The sequence below is a fragment of the Rhinatrema bivittatum genome, chromosome 9 (genome assembly GCF_901001135.1).
Source record: "Rhinatrema bivittatum chromosome 9, aRhiBiv1.1, whole genome shotgun sequence".
In the NCBI taxonomy this organism is placed as follows: Eukaryota; Metazoa; Chordata; class Amphibia; order Gymnophiona; family Rhinatrematidae; genus Rhinatrema; species Rhinatrema bivittatum.
Window position 1 is genome coordinate 209,645,845 of NC_042623.1, and position 22,209 is coordinate 209,668,053.

Below are 22,209 nucleotides of genomic sequence, written 5' to 3' on the forward strand. Positions count from 1 at the left end.
CTTTTCTTTTACAAATTCATTTTTTCCCTATTTATGATTATTTTATCATATTTATTTTTTTTTTTTTTACTAAGCAAGGTACAACATGAAAATAAAATAATGAGGCATTGCTCACTTTAAAAAAAAAAAATGATGAGGTTGTTCCGCTTTTAATAAACTAACGGTATTGTTTGTTTAAAGGGATTTTGTTTTGAGAGTGATTTGTAAATGTAGTGGGAATCTCATTGCATGAAGATTCATGCCTGTTTTATTGTAATTCATTATTTCAAGGTTTACCTACTTATAATTTGCAATGTTTACTGTACCAGCAAAACACAGTAGCCAGGATGTTGACTGGAACTAAAATTCATGATTACTTAGCCCCGTTTTAAAAAACATTACCCTGGTTACCAGTGAAATACTAGGTGCAGTTTAAGATCTTATCAATTTGTATTTCACTGCATTCATTCAGAAGTCCGATGGTATTTGTCTGAGTGACTGGTTCCATATGTACCAAAAAGATCTTCACGGTCATCCTAGCAAGTATTCTTAGCTATGCCAATATGTGTTGTGTAAGTTTTGAAGCAACTCAGCAAGGTTTTTCCCCCTCACTTGTGGAATAGTATACCATAGGTTTGCAGAATGGAAATTAGCTATTTGATTTTACGAAAACAAATCAGGGCATGGCTTTTTGAAATGGCCTTCAGATTTGAGTAGAGGGGTGGCAGTTTTAGTTTAAGATAATGTGGGGGAGACATCTGATGGCGGCGGGGCGGTGTTTAAACTTGCTTTAATTGTTATGTTGCATGTTCAGTATGGTATCTGTAATAGTAACATGCTTTGATGTTTTTGAATTAAAGGTATGACATCAAGTATAAAGAAAGAAAGAACAAGTGAAGAATAGCTGAAAGTTTTCTTTGTAATCATTGCTATATCGTTCTTGGAAAGACAATGACCTCTCCTCATGGAACTGATGTCTTTCCTTTTCCCAGGTTCTGTTTGGTGAGTAGTCCCATTCTATTTCCTCGGCAACGATGTAATATGTCTTTGTATGCAGGAATATGTCAGTGGAATCCATCAATAACCAATGGCCGCTCTTCACTCTGTAGTGCTGTTTCATCCCCCCTGTGTAGTGATCTGTTGTCAGGCACTCCATGTCGAAAACCCCTAGAGACATAAAGCAAGGATAAGATCACGCCTCTTGAATTTTGGGCATTCCTTATTATGTTTGTCCATATGCAGCAGTGTTTACGAAAACCGACTGGAAAATAGATAATGCAGATTCTTTACCTTGTTGTTTACATTTACTGGATGACGGATTTCTGAGAGTTTTCCACTAACATTTTTCCCATCGGCAGTTCTGGGATATTTTCATTGTTGAAGTGGAGCAAAAGGTTTGAGAAAAACACACCCTGGGTGTAACACATGCTGTTTTCTTTTTCATAACAGGACCGAACAGAGAAAACAGGGGCGTACCACTATACAGGATGTATGAGAGAACCTCGGGCTATTTCTCCAACCCTCCTCCCCCCCCATCAAATCACTTAAGACCAGGTGTGACCAATTTACACTATTTGCAGTATTTATTTACACAGAAAAGTCCAATTACTTCCAGATCAACAGCAGCCCCAGAGATGATGCAAACCAATGAAATATCACAAAATACTGTATCCCTCCCAATATGGATTCCGTAAAGCTTTAAGCACGGAAACTCTACTCATATCCCTGACAGACCACATCATCATGGGTCTCGACAAAGGCCAATCCTTTCTACTTATTCTCCTAGATCTGTCGGCTGCTTTTGACACCGTTGACCACTCCATCCTCCTCAATCAACTGTCAAACATAGGAATAACAGGATCTGTACTATCCTGGTTCAAAACATTCCTCAGCATCAGAGGCTATAAGGTCAAAATCCATAATAAAGAATCATCCCGCTATACATCGTCTCTAGGAGTTCCACAAGGTTCCTCCCTTTCCCCAACGCTCTTTAACATTTACCTTCTCCCACTCTGCCAACTGCTAACCCGCCTGAAACGTACACATTTCCTATACGCCGACGATGTGCAAATCTTGATTCCCATTAAAGAAACCATCTCTAAAACACTTGAATTTTTAGACATTTGCCTTCGAGAGATCAATCTCCTTCTCACTAGTCTAAATCTGATATTAAATACAGCCAAGACGGAACTTCTTTTAATCTCCCCAGAAAATAGTAACCTCTCTCTGTATCTTCTAACCAACCTTCTTACCACCCAAACAAGGGACTTAGGAGTAATTATAGACAACCATCTCAACTTAAAATCCTTCATCAAGCAAACAACAAAAGACGGCTTCTACAAACTACAGGTTCTGAAGAGAATCAAACCTCTCCTTCACCTGCGAGACTTCAGAACGGTACTTCAAGCAGTAATTTTTTCTAAGATAGACTCTTCGGCACCTCACTCCAAGCTTGATCCACGCTGATCGCTGCATCGGGGGAAGGCCTGCGCGATCGGCGCCAAGCCCCGTCGGGGGAAGGTCAGTGAATTTAACTCCCACCCAGACGGACTCAGCCCCGATCGCGCGACCACACCGGCTCCGGCTGCACCGACAAACCTAAAAGAAAAAAAATAAAAAGAAACCATGCCGAGGCCCGCCCACCACCCAGAGGCCACCAATCAGAGCCAGCCCCGCTGGGATTTAAACAGCCCCCTGCTAGGCGCCACGCGCCGAGCGTCGCGCGACGAAGGAGCATGACAAAGGGGCCTGCCCCTTTGTCTCGCCCCTGAGGAGCTCCGACCACCACCCTTTGAGGATCCACAGATAAACAACTACGTAAGCACAAAACCTGACAACTTAAGGGTTTACAATTTAAAGGTTTTCACAGCTATGTTTGCTACCCTTTGCCTTACTTAATCCCAATCTACATCTCATCACCCTCCATTGCGGGTCATACGGGCGGCACCACCTACTTAGGGACAACTAATTATCGGATTCCGACAGACTGTAATTTTCTACTTGAAAAAATCCGCCGACCCAACGCGGTGAGTGAACCTCACCCCGTAGAGGCTCTAGGCCTATCAGAGGGCTCAGCACAGCTCTTTAAATCGACGCCCCTCCCACAGGCTTCCCTCTTCACCCCTGTTCGACTCCGGCAACAGTCGTCAGTCCCCCTCCTCAGCCGGGGCTCACGTGACCCAATCGGGGCCAGTGCCCCAACACACCCTACTAATGTTATACTACTAAACTCTCTCAAGGATTCCATATCACTCACTAACAACACATCATGCCCCCTTTCTCTATACCTACAATCCCATACAATCACCAACCTACACCCAATAAACCCAGGACTCTAGGCATCCGGCAACAGAGATTGATTCCAATCATGATCTCTCCCATCTCCCAAACACTGGGACTAGCCCTTTTTACGCTCACATTGTTCAACGCACAGTCAATCACAAAAAAACTCCATCTTCTCAACGATCACCTGACTGATGACAACCCCGACATCTGTGCCATTACAGAAACATGGCTGAGACCCACTGACTCAGTTCTTTTGAACCAACTCCCTAACAACCTTTATGACTTATATTCTATCCCCAGAATCAAAAAAAAAGGTGGAGGGATCCTGCTTGCCTCCAAAAAGAGCCTAAGGCTCTCACTTCAACTATCCACCACTATAAACAATACTGAAATTGCCTTTTTCAATTCAGACCATCTACAAATAGCTCTAGTATACTCACCTCCAGGTACCTTAGATACTGACCCTTCACCATTAATTGAATTCACTACCAAACATTTCAAACAAGACAAACCAGCTATTCTGATGGGTGACTTCAACCTACATGTAAATAGCACCCGTTTAACCCATAACTGCGACATCCTCCTCACAGCACTTAATCACCTTGGCTTCAACCAGATCATCAAAGATCCCACGCATAAAGCAGGTCACACGCTAGACCTGATCTTTCTCAACAATGTCATATCTTCGACTAACAACCTCACTTGTGTCCCAATCGCTTGGTCTGACCATTACTTCATCTCTGCGGAACTTCAAATCAAAGACCAGCCTCGTCCTAGCCTCCCAGCAACTACTATTCACTATAGGAAACCTTGCACCATTGACAGTCTTAATAAAGTGCTCTCTAAAGAACTTGACCGCCTGGATCTTTCAGACGCCTCATCAGCGATTAACTCCTGGCTTAAGATAACAAAGGAGGTCGCAGATCTATCCTGCCCTACCATCACCAAAATTCTGAAACCTCCACAAGCCAATAGACACCCGTGGTACACCCCAACTCTAAAAACTCTCAAACAAGAACTTAGGAAAAAGGAAAACATCTGGCGCAAATCTCCATTTGCGCCAGATGTTTTCCTTTTTCTCGTAGATTAGACTCGTGTTGGTGGATCTCCATCCACCAACACGAGTCTAATCTACAAATCTCACCTCAATACATACAGACTAGCTATTCTCAAGGCAAAAAAAGACTTTTTTGCAAAAAAAATCCATAACTTCATATTTGACTCTAAAGCCTTATTCTCATTTGTATCATCCCTTACTAAACCCTCTCCACCAACCATCCCGGACGAACAAGCAGCCGATAAAGCTTTGGAATTAGCAATCTACTTCGACAACAAGATCACCAATCTCCTCAAACCAATCAACACCCAACAGCTGACAACAACAAATCCCCATAGCACCGCTAGGTCAATTTCCTCCCAACCCTGGACTTCTACACCCACCAGCACTCCGACTCACAACAAAAAATGCAGTTTATCAACATTCGAGACCCCATCATCCCTGGAAATTGAAATCATCCTCAATAAATTTAAACCATCTTCTCACCCACTGGACACTATTCCTTCCAATCTATTACTTTCGACTCCCAACACCATCTCCAAAGCATTAGCAAACATCATTAATTGTTCTTTAACCCAAGGAAAGGTCCCAGAACAACTGAAAATAGCCATTCTTAAACCACTACTAAAAAAGCCTAACCTGCCAACAGCAGACCCTGCTAGCTTCCGCCCGATAGCTAACCTGCCTCTAATCTCACGAGTAATGGAGAGATTTGTCAACAAACAATTGTCCAATTACTTAGAGGACAATAACATCCTCTCCCCTTTACAGTTTGGATTCAGGAAATCACAAAACACAGAAGCCCTATTAACTTCACTATCTGACACTATCCTCCTCAACCTTGAAAGAAAACAATCATTCCTCCTCGCTCTTCTTGACTTATCCACCGCATTTGACACCGTAAATCATGAAATCCTCCTCGAGCGGCTTTCGGACATAGGAATCCAAGGAGAAGCTCACAGTTGGTTTCAATCATTCCTAGAAAATAGATACTACAAAGTCAAGATAAACAACGTAGAATCACCTCCTATCAAATCAATCAGAGGAGTACCTCAAGGTTCTTCACTCTCCCCCACCCTTTTTAATATCTATTTGCTTCCACTCTGCCACCTACTCTCCAGCCTCAAGCTAAAATACTATATCTTCGCCGATGACATTCAGATACTTCTTCCCATCACAGAATCACTCCAAAAAACCTGGGCGCATTGGAACAATTGCTTACTATCCATCAACTCCTTGTTATCCAGCCTCAACCTTATTCTCAACACAAATAAAACTGAAATCCTCATCATATCGCCCGACGAAAACCTCACACTCTTCAACGTCCAAAACTCAACTCAATCCATAACTCCACCTATCAACCACTCACCTTCAGTCAGAGACTTAGGGGTGCGCATCGACAACCAATTCAACCTTAAATCTTTCATCCACAACACAACTAAGGAATGTTACTTCAAACTACAGGTATTAAAAAATCTCAAACCACTCCTTCACTTCTATGACTTCCGCTTAGTAGTCCAGTCTTTAATATTGTCCAAACTAGACTACTGCAATTCTCTCCTGTTAGGTCTTCCACTATCATCCATAAAACCTTTACAGATGGTACAAAACGCCGCAGCGAGGCTACTCACCAACTCCAACAGAAGAGACCACATCACTCCAATTCTGCACTACCTCCACTGGCTTCCCATAAAAGCTAGAATCACCTTCAAGACATTATCAATGATCCACAAGGATATTATGGGAAGCTCCCACCTACATCTTACCTCGCAACTCCGCCTTCACTCATCAAAAAGACCTATCAGATATAACTACAAAGGTTCTCTACACACTCCCCCGATTAAAACCTCGCTAGCCAAACGAGCATTCTCCACAGCTGGGCCCACCCTTTGGAACTCACTTCCGCCAGATCTTCGACTCGAAACTTGCCATCTAACATTCAAGAAAAACCTTAAAACATGGCTCTTCCGGCAAGCATTCCCGGAATTGCAGGATCATTTCGACACAGGACAAAGAACAAAATAGCGCAATATAAAGTCCACCGCTAACTTAATACCCCCAGGAACATCAGGACCTTATTGCTTGTTTTAAAGTAACTCTACACCTTCTCTGTTCAATACTATGTTTACTGTTTAATGTAACGACCTTATTGATTGTTAAATGTAATGCTACACGTTCTCCGTTCAATACTATGTTTATTGTTTAATGTAACGCCCCCCGGCGACAGATGTGTTAAATGGAAACCGACTTGATTTGATATATATATATATCAAGAAAGTCGGTATATAAAAACCCTAAATAAATAAATAAATAAATATTGTAATTCTATCTTACTTGGTCTCCCTTCCACATACATTAAACCCCTTCAGATGCTCCAGAACTCGGCTGCGAGAATTCTGACCAACACGAGGAGAAGAGATCACATATCTCCCATTCTGAAGAACTTACATTGGCTGCCAATACACTTCAGAATTATCCACAAATCCATCACCATCATCTACAAAGCTATCCAACACCATGCTATGCTTGATCTACAAATCCCACTCAGATGACACACCTCCACTAGACCCATCAGAGAAGCTTACAGAGGATCACTTCTCGTCCCTCAAACCAAAGCTACTCACCATTTAACTTTTAGACACCGAGCCTTCTCCACAGCTGGACCATCAATATGGAATTCTATTCCCCTGGATCTGAGACAAGAACCATGCCTACCCACTTTCAGAAAAAGGCTCAAGACTTGGCTGTTTAAGCAAGCCTTCCCAGACTCCATTTGAATGACAACAACATCCTCTAAGAGACTTCACAATATAATTTAAATATTTATTCCTTAACTGATTTACAGAGGATGCATATGGATATACCTATGGCCATATGGATGCACAGCCAACATGGATTGAGAAAAGAGAAGTCTTGCCTTACAAATATTTTAGATGTTTATGAAGGTGTTAACAAATATGTGGAGAAGGGTGATATAGTGTAACTGGATATTCAGAAGATATCTGACAAAGGGCCTCATTTTCCAGTGTTAGCACGGCTGATAACTACAACCCTTTGATGTGCGTTACGGGCCAGTAAAGGGTTATTGTGGTCCACGACAGCCTGTTGCAGGCCTGGGGGGGGGGAGAGGGAGAGAGAGAGGGAGAGAGAGAGAGAGAGAGAGAGAGAGAGAGAGAGAGAGAGAGAGAGAACCTTCCTATAACACCTATGCCCTAGACAAGTATTTGTATCCCTAGAGAATGTAGCCCAAATCTCTTCTTGGAGTGAGTTTCCTCACTCCGACGGCCAGCCAATCTTCACTAGAGACCACTGTTCTTTCCGTACGTCTCATGTGGAATGCGAAAGTGGCCCCCAACCCCCGACGCTCATACCTAATCCCCACCTCGAGTTACTAGGTGGCCCTCCCATAGGGATACAAATACTTGTCTAGGGCATAGGTATTATAGGGGGAATATCTTGGACCACAATACTCCTGGCTGGACACTTTCGCAAAAGAAAAATTCCTTATTTGCATAGGACACGCCCCCTCATGCGATATTGGAAAATGAGGCCCAAAGTCACTTATGCGAAACTCATCAGGAAATTAATAGGGACAGGATGCAATGGCCTATTTTGGATTGTTAACTGGCTAAATGATAGGAAATAGAGAGTAAGACTGAATGGTTATTTCACTCAGTGGAAAAAGGTAAAAAGTGGCATTACCCAAGGATCTGTACTGGGATTGGCACTTTTTAATATATTTATAAATGATCTGGAAAAAGGAGTGAAGAGTGAGGTGATCAAATTTGCAGATGACACAAAATTAATCATAGTTCTGAGATCACAAGCACATTGTGAGGAATTGCAAGAGGACATGTGAGGCTGGGGGACTGGGTATTTAAATGGCTGATGAAATTTAATGTGGAGAAGTGCAAAGAGATGCATATATAGCTACATAATGCTGGTGTCCTCATCCAGGAAAAGGGTCTTGGAATCATTGTGGACAATACTTTGAAATCCTCGGCAGTCAAAAAAGCAAATAGAATGTTAGATTTACTAGGAAAGGAATGGAAAAAACCCAGAGGATATAATAATGCCTCTGTATCAATCCATGGTGTGACTGCAGCTTGAGTACTTTATGCATATCCGGTTGCCCCATCTCAATAACTATATAGCAGAATTAGAAAAGGTACAGTGATCAATTCCCCATATGAGGAAAGGCTAAATAGGTTAGGGCTCTTCAGCTTGGAGAAGAAACAGTTGAGAGGAGATATGATCAAGGTCTATAAAATCTTGAGTGCGGTAGAATGGGTAAGTAGGAAATGGTTATTTACCCTTTCAAATAATACTAGGACTAGGGGGAACGCTCCATGAAGCTAACAGGTAACATAGTTAAAAGAAATCAGAGAAAGTATTTCTTCAGTCAGTGCACAATTAATTTGTTGCCAGAAGATGTGGTGAAAGCAGTTAGCGTAGCTGGGTTTAAAAAGTGTTTAGTCAAACTCCTGGAGGGAAAGTCTGTAAACTATTATTAGCCATGTAGACTATGGAAAGCCACTGCTTATCCCTGATAAAGATTTGGAAGGATTAGATCAATTCTTTGGGATCCTGCTGGGTACTTATGACCTGAATGGGCCACTGGTGGAGAAAGGGTTCTGGGCATGATGGACCTTTGATCTGATCCAGTATAGATTTCTTACGCTTCTCATTTTAGTGGACAGGTATAGAACTGATAGAGAAGAATTATGTTCCTATGTAGCTGGATACATTACAGTACTATATGTAGTGCAAAATGAAGCAAAACCCCTTAGTAAGGGATATTCATTACTTTTAGTATGTATTTTGAAGTTAAAATGACAAAAAAGCATAAATCGTAAAATAAGACTGGTGTTTTCTGTAAGAAAAAGGAAGGAACCTTAACAGTTATTTAAATAAGAAACCACTTAATGCTCCGTCATCACCATTACCGTGTCCGCAATGTCACCCACTATACAACTTACTAATTTTGAATCATTTTTGCTACACTGTAAATACTTTGCTATCAGTTAACTTCCCCTCTTCACTTTCCAGATCCCAGTTTTTTACTCCCCTGTTTTATTGTAACTGCCACCCTCCTAATTATGCTCTTGTTATGTGTTTTGTTAATGTTTTTTTATTTTTCTCTACCTTGCACACTCTGTTAAATGTAAACCGGTTTGATGTGATTCTTTTCATGAAAATAGCAAAAAATAATAAATAAAAAATTAAAACAGTTAATCAGAAATGTTTGGTTGGTTGGTTCATGTTTGAAGCTAACAGCATTTAGGGTCTGTAGTGTTTTCTGGGGTCGGTTTTGTGCTGCACTCCGCCTAGTTTATGAGCAGTGGTTGATTTATAACCTCAGTTGCCCCTCCCGCCCCCCATAACGTTCATGGGTGATGTTTAGAAAGCGTCAAGGAAGAACCGCCGTAGCGACACGTCACCTCAGCTGATGATGTAACACGAGTGACTCTCACAGCCTGCCCTTCTGGGGCGACTGCCGTTAGGCTCTTGTCTGCTCTCCCTATTGGTAAACCCACCCCTGCTTAAGAGGCGGGAACCACACAAGCTCTGTCAGAGGTAGATTTTCCCACTTTCTGGTGTATAAAAAGTTATTTCACAAGGTACATTAAGTTTTTTTGAGGAATAGGGATCATTCACTGCTGGGCACAGAAACAGGCCCGAGGCCCCCCACCCCATCCTAGCCACAGGAGCAGGTCGGAGTCTCGTTCCTGGGTTCAGGAGCAGTAGGAGTCAGACCTGGAATTATTCCAGAGGGGCCATGCATGGATTTGTCTCCAACAGCACTGAAAGGTTCAATATCAAGATCAAAATTTACAGCCTCAAAATGGAGTTAGTATAGTTATTAGTTTGTAATCCAAGACACTGATTTTTCTAAAGACAATAAAGAAAACTGTTTCCTAAAATTACATCATTTAAAAAATGGTTTCCCGTAATTGAAGTATAATTATGTGATTAGAAGACACAGAACTATGTTCTTGATCTAATCTTTCTGGCATCATCTTGCTCTGTACCGTGTCACGGTGTATGTGCATTAGACCGGTGATTATTAAACTGTGTAGCTCTTCTTCTGGTAAGAGGAAAGAATTACAAGTTAAGGTAACATTTTCTACTGCGTGGCCCATGGAAGGCCTGCCTTTGCCCAGAAGGCAGATATTTGGTGACCTTGCTGGTTCTAGACTCGGCTTAGGGCGTTCTTTCTCGCAGTGATACTCAATGCCTGAGATCTAGCTTGTTTGTGCATATGTTCTGAAATAAGTGTACAGTGATAAAATGTTTGCCAGACTCACCCTCACTGTCAGCCTTCATAAGGACTGAGAAGGAGCTGTGTGGGAAGAGGTTTGCGGTGTCCCTCCGTGTTCCTTTAGTTAAGAAGGTGTTTCCGGAAAAGTAAATCCCATGCATATCAACTTCTGATCCCAAGCCAATCAAATGCCAAGAAACGACATTTCCTTTGTACATGTTCAGCCCCGGCTGATTGCCATACATATATCCATTTGTGGCTAGAAACAAGGAACATGCTTGTTACCAGAACTGAAATATTTAGTGATTCATTCCTCTTTCCTGTCTCTGGCTTCTTGTGTGAATAACCAGGCACCCGCTGACATGCCGCTCTAGGACTTATTCCGTTGACTTCAGGTTTGTTTGTTTTTTACATTTCCTACAGTATTCATGGCACAAATCTAATATGTATTCCCACATTTCCTGGTGATGCTTCATTGCATAAAGCTAAAGTTCATGTTTTGGTACATTTTCTTTCATCTGTATTTTATTCCTTATTTTGCACAAATAGGGATTGGCCCATGGTCTGGAAGCCAGAGGTGGCAACACCTCAAATGTTTTTGCCCCTTCCTCCCAAAATTCCAGTGTCCCAGTTTGCACCGCACCAGAAATTAGCTTACTCCTCAATACTCCATTGTTGAACTGAAAAGAAAAATGCAATGTCAGATATAATCTTAGCAGGATAGTCATATACTGACAATTATCTAAGCGCATTTGTTATGTGATTTGAGCTACCAATCAAATATTCTAAACATTAAAATGTATGTTTGCAATTTCTTTTACTAGAATGCCCTTTGGAATGATTTTAAGGTCCTTACTTAATTTGTTTTGATGGATTGTCTTTCAGGGGGAAGCTCTGAGGGGAAACGGTGAGAACCAGCACTCTCCTGATATACACCCAGCCTCCCAAATCAAATAGAAATAGTTTTTTTTTATTAAATAGCTTTTTTCTCCTTGTTTGGAATACATTATGTACACAGGGTAAGGGGGTAATTGACCTTGTGTTTCAATCACATCACTCTGCCAATTTAACAGCCACAAGTGCTGTAGCTGAAATAGCAATTAGATCACCGAGTGACGTGGACAGGAACTCCTGGAAACAGTATTTACAATCCATCCAAGTAAGCACTGAAGCTAAAAAAAACAACAAAACACATCGTTGGGTTCAAATTAAATAAAATTGGTCCTCACAGTGCATCATATTGGACTCTTGGAAGTCTGGATCGTCCATGTTGACATCCTCTGGGCTTTTTGTAAACATCTTGATATTTTCGGGCAAGTACCAGCTCAGATTCTCATCAAAGACTGTGGCAAGCACAAAGAATTCCTTGTCTATGTTTCTCTGTGGATAAAGTGCAACCCAAGTCACTGAGTAACTGTAACTTTATAGCGTGTGCAAAGAATTGTATGCCAATTATGTCACATTCGATATTATATACCATAGTAAAGTAAACCAAAATATGGACAGGCAATTCTGGAAAATAATTACCTTCCAAACATTGTGCCATTGTCCAAGAATACAGCAAGTCATTTCTGTTTACTGTTTACGTGATGTATTTTTATATTTTAGTTATGGTAAAATGTGATATTTTACCATAACTAAAATATAAAAATACGTAAGAATATAACAGACTTTTCTTTCTGTTTCCATGCAAAGCACTATGGGCGCCGATTTACCTGTTTCTTACTGGAACGTAATGTTCCCTGTTTGCATATGAGCAGAGGGCCCACCAGACCAGAACTCGTGTCTTTTATTGCATCCACAGCCGAAAAGTAGAACCAGGTTAAACAGTCTGGATCCTCGCCGGTGGGAGCCACGCTCTCTGGCACGTTCCATGTGTACGTAAAGGTGTCACCTGGATTCACATGGGATGAAGCTGAAGGAGGTGCTGCCACATGATCTGCCAGAAAATTGACAGTAAAGAAGTTCTAAGAAGAGGTTGGAAGTTAAACCCATTTATTTGACAGCCCAAAACAATCTTAAGCATAGAGGTCACATAACAGACCATTTAATTATGCCGAAAAGCAAACACTATTTTAATTTTTAATTTATTTATTTGTGAAAAGTAGGAAATTGTTATGCACTGAGTTATCAGGTAATAGAAAATCAGTTTTAACTGGCATTGTAGAAACAGCACCTAGGACCTGAAAACAGAAGCTGCTACCTTGGGATAAACAGACTTGAATGTCATTAATATGAAGGATTTTAATAAAACAAGCCAACCTTTTTCAAGCCCAAAGCACATCTACTTTAACAAAAAATGCTCTGAGGCAATACCAACCTGCCTGCTGAATGCAGCGTGGACAAGGAGAGAACGTCAACGGTGAAAATAAGAGCTAGAGGAGCACCGAAAGCTTCACTAGTCCCTCTTCCGTATTTTAAAAGAAAGGGAAAGAGGGAATAGAGAGACACATGAACCCATCAGTATTGACCAACTCCCTCTATATACAAGGGCAGGAGAAGGCAGATGTCAGTATGGTACAGGGAGCCGCCTCAATTAGTTACTTTAAGCCTGATACAGAATGGTGCGCTTGGCCGAGCGCACCGTTTGGCCCCCGTTTGGCCACGCATTTTAGACGCGCTATTATTACCCCTTATACCGTAAGGGGTAATAGCGCGTGGAAAATGCACGGCCAACCACCCCGAAAATAATTGCGCTCATCACATGCAAATGAATATTGATGAGCCTATTAATTATTATCCCGGAATACTGAAAGTAAAATGTGTGGCCAAGCTGCACATTTTACTCTCAGAAATTAATGCCTGCCCAGTAAAGGGACCAATTGCCGATTGGTCTATTCACTGTCACATGGTAGTGAAAAGACCAATCTCCTTTCAGAAGGCTGTCCTGAAAGAGGACTGGTCCTTTCACTAACAAATGTCAATGAAAAAGACCAATGGGCAATAAGTAAAGGCGTGCATACATTAATATTAAGGGCCTGACTCTTTAATATTGATTTATTCACTCCTTTTGACCTGCCCTAAGCTCCCTCGGGGGGAGGGAGCTTATGGGAGGTCAGACATGGCTCACTGTCAAGGAGGGAGATTTTTTTTCCCTAACTCTCTTTTGTTCCTCTGACTTAATATCGCCACAATATTAAGTTGAAGGAAGTACAGAAAAGCAGTATTTTCTGCTTTTCTGTACAATTTTTTGGAGCGCTCAGAAATGTGCATATGTTGTAGAGGCACTAATCCCCTTACTGCATAAGGGATTTGGTTGCATCTACACAACCCGCGTCCAACTGTGGGTTAAAAAGTGTGCTTGGCTGAGCACACTGGATTACATCGACCCCTCAGCCTGGCAATACCCTCCATTGGCTCAGGTAGAAACTTACAGCTAGATTCATCAAAAAGTGTTACTAATGCATTGATAACAAAAAGGGAGAGAGAGAGAGAGAAAGAGAGAGAGTATCTACAAGGCCCTCATAGGTGTTAAGTATTTATATCTCTATAGGAGGGCAATTTAATAGGTCGAGGTGAGGTGTTAGTGGAGGTTTTGGGTTTAGGGGCCAGTTTTGCATGTAAAGTGAGACGTGCAAACAGCACAGTACACCTTGGTGAAGATTTGACATAATTTGGAGTGAGGAAAGTCTCAAAAAGATGAAATTTCTACTCTCACTCTAACTTGATGGACTCTGTAACAGGGTACCATCAAGCTAGGGTGAGATAACATAGTACAAAATTTAATCTTTTTGAGACTTTTCTCACTCCAAATGACATCAAATCTTCACCAAGGTGTACTGTGCTGTTCGTACGTCTCACTCTACATGCGAAACTGGCCCCTAAATCCTAAACCACCAATAAAATCTCACCTCAACCTATTAGATGGCCCTCCTATAGAGATATAAATAGGTGCACACAGGGAGGCCCTCTCCAGAGTCTGTCTGTCTGTCTGTCTCCCTCTCTCTCTCTCTCACCCAGAAATGGCCAAAATGCCATTGCAAAAATTATCGCGAATTGCGTTATGGCCATTCAGGCATATCTTACAGGCTAACGCCAGGAAAAAAGGCGTAGTTATTTCTGGCATTAAAACCATGCAATAGCACCCCTCATTTAACTAAATCCCACCCAAACTGCTCCCCAATTCCACCCCTCCAAAAATTTTGCATTCACACCATGCGTTACAGTTTTTTTGCATTCGTTATGGCGTTAGCACACGCATTAACGCATTATCGCATGCGTTAACGCCATAACGCATTTTGATGAATGACCCAATTAGCTTGTAAGCCCTTTGGGAATAGAGAACTACCTACAGTACCTGAATGTAATCCGCTTTAAAGTGTCGAAAAGCAGAATATAAAAAAATAAAAAATAAAATAAGACAGAAGCTGTAAGGACAAAACAGAGGATGAGAAGGAGGTGCTGTGCACTGCATATGTGCAAAAGCAGGACCAAGCTATCCCTGCCCTGCATGCTGCCTATTAATATCCACACTCCAGAGCTCATGCTGTAGCTAGGAAAGAGAGGCATGCATGACTACACCTGCTCAGACAGGAGCTCCTGTATGGTTAAGAGGCACCGCTGATGTCTCTTTTTGCTGCAAGATGCTGAGAGCAGAGTCAAGGTGTTGGCTTGGATCAGCGCATCAGGCAGTGGTGACTTTTCTGAGCTGCAGAAAATGGCATACTGGTTGGGAAGCACTACCCTAGGCTGCCTGAATATTTTCAAACTTTTATGCCTATCATTCTTTTCGCTGGGAGAGTTCAATACATGACTCAGTTACAGGACATGTCTTTTGTACTTACCGTCATCATGTGACACATTGGTGTGGTAGAGTGCACCCTCATTGGCCTTGCTGTAGCTGACACCGTGTGCTTGGATACTGAATGGATGCGTTGCATTGTTTCGAAAAGTCACCATGATTGTTTCTCCCTCCTCTGCCCGGATGACAGGTCCTAGTAGGAAACATATAGGAATGACTTATCTGAATTCAGGTAGCATCATCATGTAAATAAATAAAACAAAAAAAAAACACCAAAATCAGTTTATACACCATCCAGATGCATCAATATTTCAGCTTAATCAACACATTGCCCATATCCTAGATTTTTTCTCATGCATCACCCAATGCATTTTACTTCGGTTGTATGCATAAAATTGATTGATCACTGGTCTTTAAAATGCTCCATTTTTCATAATTGTGTCCCCGTTTGCCTTGGGTCTAAAAGGCAAGAGGTTCAAACAGAGCTCAGAAAGAGAACTTCATAGGACAATTTCCTATGGATATCCTCAAGATCTATTAAATACCACATGCTAGACAATCGCTGCCAACTAGACAAACTGTTCATTTTTCTGAAGTGGCACCAATGGAAAGACTAATTGAACTCAATTGCTTTAGTAATCAGAATCCCAAATTCACATTCATGGCTCATTTGCTTGTAAAATGCTATAAAGCAAAATCGTCAATGTATAGCTCTCAATATCTGTCCCATAATAAAAGGAAAATTGGTGTTAATTCAGCATTGTCTAAATGTGTGCAATTTCTGATGTGTGGAAAGGTCCCATGAGATATCAATTGTACATGGATCTGCCTTTCAGAGATTAAGAGAGATGGACTTCAACTATTTCTTCTTAATTCTTTAAGACTCTAAATCATGGCACTTCCAACTGATGGTGACAGAACAGCTATCAAAAAATTCTATTTTATTCAGTTATTATAGTGCTAGCTCATTAACCCAGCAGTCACAGGGGAGAAATAACTGTATGTTGCAACAAACCCTTCACACATCAGTCCCTCAGTGACTTTTGGCTATACAAAATTTACTGCTTGATTTTTGGAAGTTGCTATCCCACGTAAATAAAGTACTTAAATTAGCGTTTTTGCAGTCTCGGAGACTGATGTACTAAACTGTGACAAACTGTTATGCTCCTGCCCACGGACCCCATCGCACAGACAGGCCCTCACCTCTCTCTCCAGTGCTGCTCTTCTCTTCGCGGTCCGGACTGCCGCCGAGCCGCGCCTTCCTTCAACTTCGCGGCCTTGTCGTCGCTGCTGCTGCTTCCGCCCACGCGGCTGGGGCCGGGCCACTGACTCCTCTTCAGTGGGGAAGTCCCCACCGGGATTCCCTTCCGCTTCCTTGGCTGAACGCCACCGTTGGAGTCCCTCTTCGTGGCACGGAGCCACTGCCTCGTCCTCTTCGTCATGGCTGAAGTCCCATGCAGCTGCAGCGGTGTGGAGCTGCCTCTGGCCTGCTTCTTCCTCACCAACGTGGCAGGACACCACTGCAGGCCTTGGCTCCGCCCACCTACCTCAGGGGCTTCCCCTAGGGGCGGGCTGCGCGTCTCTCTTCTACTTTTAAAGGGCCAGAGACAGGAAGTCCTCCTGTGCCCTCCTGATGATGTCTTCAGGGCTTTTCTTGGTCCTGCCCTATAAATAGGCACTGCTTCAGTTTCTCACTGCCTTTCGATGGAGTTACGACTGCTCCATAATCCATCCTTGGAGTTACACCCTCCATGAGCTTCTCCTTTGTCCATGGAGTTCCACCACTTCCACCGTGGTCCAGCTTGCTGCTCCTGTCCAGAAGACTTAATGTTCTAGTCTTCTTCTTCCTGATGTCCGTCTGACGCTCCAGGTTTCATCCTTGGTCGGATCTTCCTCGTATGTTCCTGCCCTTGGCTTTCCTTCCGTAAGCCTCGGGGTTCCTCGTCCATACCTAGATGTCTCAGGTGTTCCTGTCATCCAGTTGTCTAGATGTCCTCTGTTCAGCTATCCCGATGTCCAAGTGTCTAGACGTCCTTTGTCCTGATGTCTGTCATCCTCTTTCTTTGACCTTCTGATCTCCACTCATCCAGTAGTCCTCTCTACTTGTGTCCATTGTCTTAGATGTCCAGAGACCCTGATGTCCAGTTGCCTTCTTGTTCCGAGATCCAGATACCAGGTGTCCAGATGACCTGCGCTTGAGGCTTCCCCTTTTGTGTACCTTCTTCTTTTGCTCCTCTTCGTGATCCTGAAGAATCCGCCAGCAGCCTTGCTGTTCCTCCAGACTTCTCCTCCAGTCATCCTTCTTAGAAGCATCCAGCATCCCTGGTATCAGTCTTCAGGTGATCGGAATTGTCTCCGGTTGGACTTCTCTCAAGTGCTGTCCGGACTCTCTTCTATACTCTGTGCTCATCCCGCTCTCAGCATGGTCCACGACCAGCCTTCCAGGTTGTGTAGGGCGCGCAATGGAACAGGGTGGTCTATGACCAGTCCACGTCGGGCTGTGTAAGGTGCCCTGAGGGACAGCACTCTCCCAAGTCTCCAAGAGCCTCATCTCTCCTTCACCTGCAAGAGTATCGTCTCGTCCGAGTCTCGTCTCATCTTCTCCAGTCCAGGAGTCATCTACTCGTCCAAGTTCCAGGAGTCCTCATTACCCTATGTACTCTGACTCTTACTCTCTCAGGTCCAGAATCTCCTACTCCAGTACCTTGCCTCAGAGTTTCCAGCCTCTGTCCTCTCTAATATGGGTTGGTTCAACAGAGGGTTGACCCACTTCGTCCTCCTCCTGTGTTCTTGCTCCTCCCTAGCTTGTACTTGCTCACTTCACCTCGGGGTGTGTCTTGGGGCTCTTCCCTGAGCCATCTCGGGGCCCAAGGGCTCACTCTCTCTCAGGAGCAAGCGATCGCACCTCTATGCCCTTTCCAGGGCTCCCTGAGCACATTCGTAACACAAACTTCATGCGCTAAAACACTAAACAGTGCATGTTAATTGCGCTAACATGCAAAATTTTATATTTTAATGCCTGAAGCATCATATGCAAAGTTTTCAATGTTCTCAGAAAATAAAATTTTGTGTGTAGTTGTCTGCAAGCAAATTCTTACTCAAATTAATTAAGTTAATGAGCTGCTGCAACGCATAATATTGCACAGCAGCTCATTAACTATTAGCACATAAACTGTGGGTGAAATTGGGTTTGTAGGCCAAATTTCGCAACAAAAAAAACCCCCTAGACATCTAGTGGGGGTTTGCAAAATTTCCTCATGCAATTTTTCTACCAGGCTTGAGTGCAAATAGATCCCAGAAGAAAAATTGTATGCACTATTTTGCAAATAGTGGGGTAGATTTTAAAAGGTTGCGCGCGGGCATACATGTGTGCGTGCCACCCGGCATGTGTACATGTACACCCGATTTTATAACAGGCGCGCGCGCATGTTATAAAATTCTGGGTTGGCACGCGCAAGGGGGTGCACAATTGTGCACCTTGTGCGAGCTGCCTTCTCCCGTTCCCTTCCCCCTAGCCTGACCTTCCCACCCCTTCCCCTATCCTTTCCTCCCCCAGCCCTACTCTAACCCCCCCCAAAAGTTTTATCCTATCTTTTGCGCCTGACTCTGGGCAGGCACAAGTTGCGGGCGCCGGCTGATTGCCGGCACGCGATGTCTGACACAGCGGCAAATGGCCACTGTGCCAGGAACCGCTGATCCCGCCCTGCCTCAGACTGCCCATGCCCCACCCCCTCCCCACTCCTTTTTTCAAGCCCCGGGACTTACATGCGTCTCGCGGCTTTACGTGTGCCGCCGGGCCTTTTTAAAATAGGCCCGGCACGCGCAGGACCAGTTATGCGCGTAACCTTTTGAAAATCCAGCCCAGTGTGTGCAGTGTTTTGTGTATTAGTACATAATAGAAAAAAAAAAATAGTAATATTGCGCTACTCACCCCAACACGGCCATGCCTTCCCTGTAGATGCGGCAGCACACCGCCATCCCTGCCGGCGTGGCAGGATGCCACCAACCCCTCCTACTGTGTGCGCGCAGCTACATTCCCAGATTTAAAGCACCCACAATGGGAAAACCCCTGCAGCACCCTTAGATGATGTTAACCACTAGCTCCTATTTAAGAGCAGTCCAGAGACCCTACAAATGCCTCAGCAACAGATCCAGCTATGGTGGTGGTGTGTGTTGCTTCCAGCCTTTGCCTGTCCAGCCTGCCTCCACACTATCCGTCCCTCTTACTCTCACTTGGCCGGATACTTGGCCTTGACCCTTACCTGGATTCTTGACTTACCTGAATGCTGCCTGCCTTGACCCTTGCCTGGAATCTCGATATGTCAGACCAATGCCAGTGTCTGACCAATGCCTGCCCTTGAACCACATCCTTAGTTTTCAGCAGCAATCTCTGCCTACCGGCCCCAGCACTCAAAGGCTCAACCCGAGGGAGAACATGGGCTGGTAACATGAAGCTCTTGACTTGTCTCTGCTTCGCCTGTGTCTGCCTGCTGGTGGTGGGGACCTTCAGGGTTCCTCCCTACAGCAAGAGCCAATTTCACCCCAGTCCAAGAGTCCACAGATACAACAGGTAAAATTTGAGCTGACCCAGAGGCAGTGCTGTGAATTAGAATTGATTCTCAGGCCTAGCTTCTGCCCCCTGGGCCAGTCAGGGCTGAATATACTGAGGAGGCAGCTCTGCATCATTTTAGTACCTCTTCTCTTGACTGCCTCTACTCTGCCCATATCCATTTGGAGGTATGGCATCCACAACTGGACACAATACTTGAGGTAAGGTCTCACCAACACGATGAACATAGTCATTATCAATTTTTTATTTTTTTTTTACTGATTATGCCTCTGCCTATATACTGTATCTTAGCATTTGTCTGGCTCTGGTTGTCCCCTTGTGGCATTGTTTTGCTACCTGGTATCATTAGATATGATCATTTTGAGGTCTCTCTCTTGCTCAGCACCCATCACTGCCTTACTCCTCATACTATTGTTCTGATGGATTTCATCTCCCCAAAAGGAAAATTGTTTTTTTCCTGCTAATTTTTGTTCCTGGAATACCACAGATCAGTACAGACAGGTGGGTTTTGCATCCCTACCAGCAGATGAAGGCAGACAATAAATACTTTTCAGGCACTACTACTTAATCGAGAGTGTCACCTGCAGTACCTCAGTATTGACCTGTACCCAAGTCACGATGACTACTTCCCAAACTCCAAGGATATCTCCCTGTAGAGTGAGCTGAGGAACAAGTCAGAACCCCCAAAAAAACTGAACCCTTAACTTAGGGTAATGAAAAAACTTTGAGTCTCCAATTAGCTTAAAAATATACAATCTTAAAATTCTATATTACCAGCAGCATCCAGAAGCTGGAAAGTCTTTCATCATAATAAAGAGACAGGAGTCTGGACTGATCCCTGGTGCTCCAGGAATGAAAATTAGCAGGTAAGAACCAATCTTCCTTTCCTATTCATACCCCAGATCAGTCTAGACAAGTGGGATGTATCCAAGCCCCTCTGCGGTGGGTGGAATCCCGAAAGACCTTAAACTTTCACCAAACGAGGCTTCCTCAGGGTCCCTGACATTCAAACAGTAATGTTTAGCAAAAGTGTGCAAAGAGGACCAAGTCGCTGCTCACCAAATCTCCTGTGGAGGAACTAATTGACACTTCACTCAGGTGGCTGCCTGTGCCTTAGCAGAATGTGCTCGTAATCCCTCAGGAATTGACCGACCTTTACAAATATAGGCCGAAACAATGGCCTCCTTTAATCACCATGCAATAGTGCTCTTAGCCGCTTTGCAACTCTTCTTTGGTCCACTGAATAACACAAAGAGAAAGTTTTACCTCCGAAATCCATTTGGCACTTTGAGATATCACAAGAGAACCCAACACATGTCCAAAAAGTGAAGCTGCCTTGCATGGGGAGAATCAGACATCTGGCTAAGATGAAAAGCTGACGCAACTTTGGGCAAAAAGGAAGGCACTGCACGCAATGAGACTCCATCATCAGAAATCTGCAAAAAAAAAAGGATCTCTGTACGACAAGGCTTGAAGCTCCGAAATTCGTCTCAGCAAATAAATCGCCACCAGGAACACCATCTTCAGGGTAAGGTCCATCAAAGAAGCCCTTCTCAAAGGTTCAAAAGGGACATCCACACAATATTTGAAGAACCAAATTAAGATTCCAAGACAGAAAAAGTCTATGGACCGGAGGACACAAATGCTTCGCTACTTTAAGAGAACTTACTATGTCCAGATGAGACATCATCCCTGCAACCTCCCTCTGAAACAACCTAAGGCTGCAACCTGGACTCGGAGAAAATTATAGTCTAAACCCTTTGACAAGCCATCTTGCAAAAAGGCCAAGACCTAGGCAACATTTGCCTGCAAAAGATCAGTGTCATGGACCCCATACCAGGACTCTAATACTCTCCAAACTCTGATATATGCCAAAGGAGTAGAGGATCTTCTAGCCTGAAGAACAATAGTAGTAATCACCGTCTTCAAACAGAAACGTCACCTCTCAAAAGCCAGGCCACTAGACAAAAACGATCCGCCTGTTCTGAAAAGATGGGTCCCTGACGCAGCCCTCCCCTCAAGTGGTTTAACCGGACAGGCCCGCTACCACCAGCTGAAATAGATCTGTAAACCACAGATGGCACAGTTACTCCAGCACTACCAGGATCACTCTTCCGGATGTTGCTTGATGCACCACAACATTCGACCTACAAGCAGTCATGGGGGGAACACATATAACAGAAGTCTTCTCATGTATTGATTACTGCAACGCTCTATTCATTGGACTCCCTAAATCCACTCTTAAACCCCTACAATTACTGCAAAATGCTGCAGCACATGTCCTCACAGGAAAGAAGAAATTTGACCACATCTCA

The 22,209-nt window shown here is 43.5% G+C and overlaps 1 protein-coding gene across 2 annotated transcripts in view; it reads right to left on the reverse strand.

Moving 5' to 3' along the window:
* CP (ceruloplasmin) overlaps positions 1 to 22,209 on the reverse strand; it is a 151,617-nt gene that overhangs the window by 53,813 nt on the left and 75,595 nt on the right. For both annotated transcript variants that reach the window (XM_029616513.1, XM_029616512.1), the window contains exons 8-12: positions 15,368 to 15,517; positions 12,299 to 12,522; positions 11,813 to 11,963; positions 10,630 to 10,842; positions 936 to 1,146 (exon numbers count right to left, since the gene is read on the reverse strand). In XM_029616513.1, the coding sequence (XP_029472373.1) occupies positions 936 to 1,146; positions 10,630 to 10,842; positions 11,813 to 11,963; positions 12,299 to 12,522; positions 15,368 to 15,517 (949 nt within the window). The remainder of the gene's footprint in view (positions 1 to 935; positions 1,147 to 10,629; positions 10,843 to 11,812; positions 11,964 to 12,298; positions 12,523 to 15,367; positions 15,518 to 22,209) is intronic.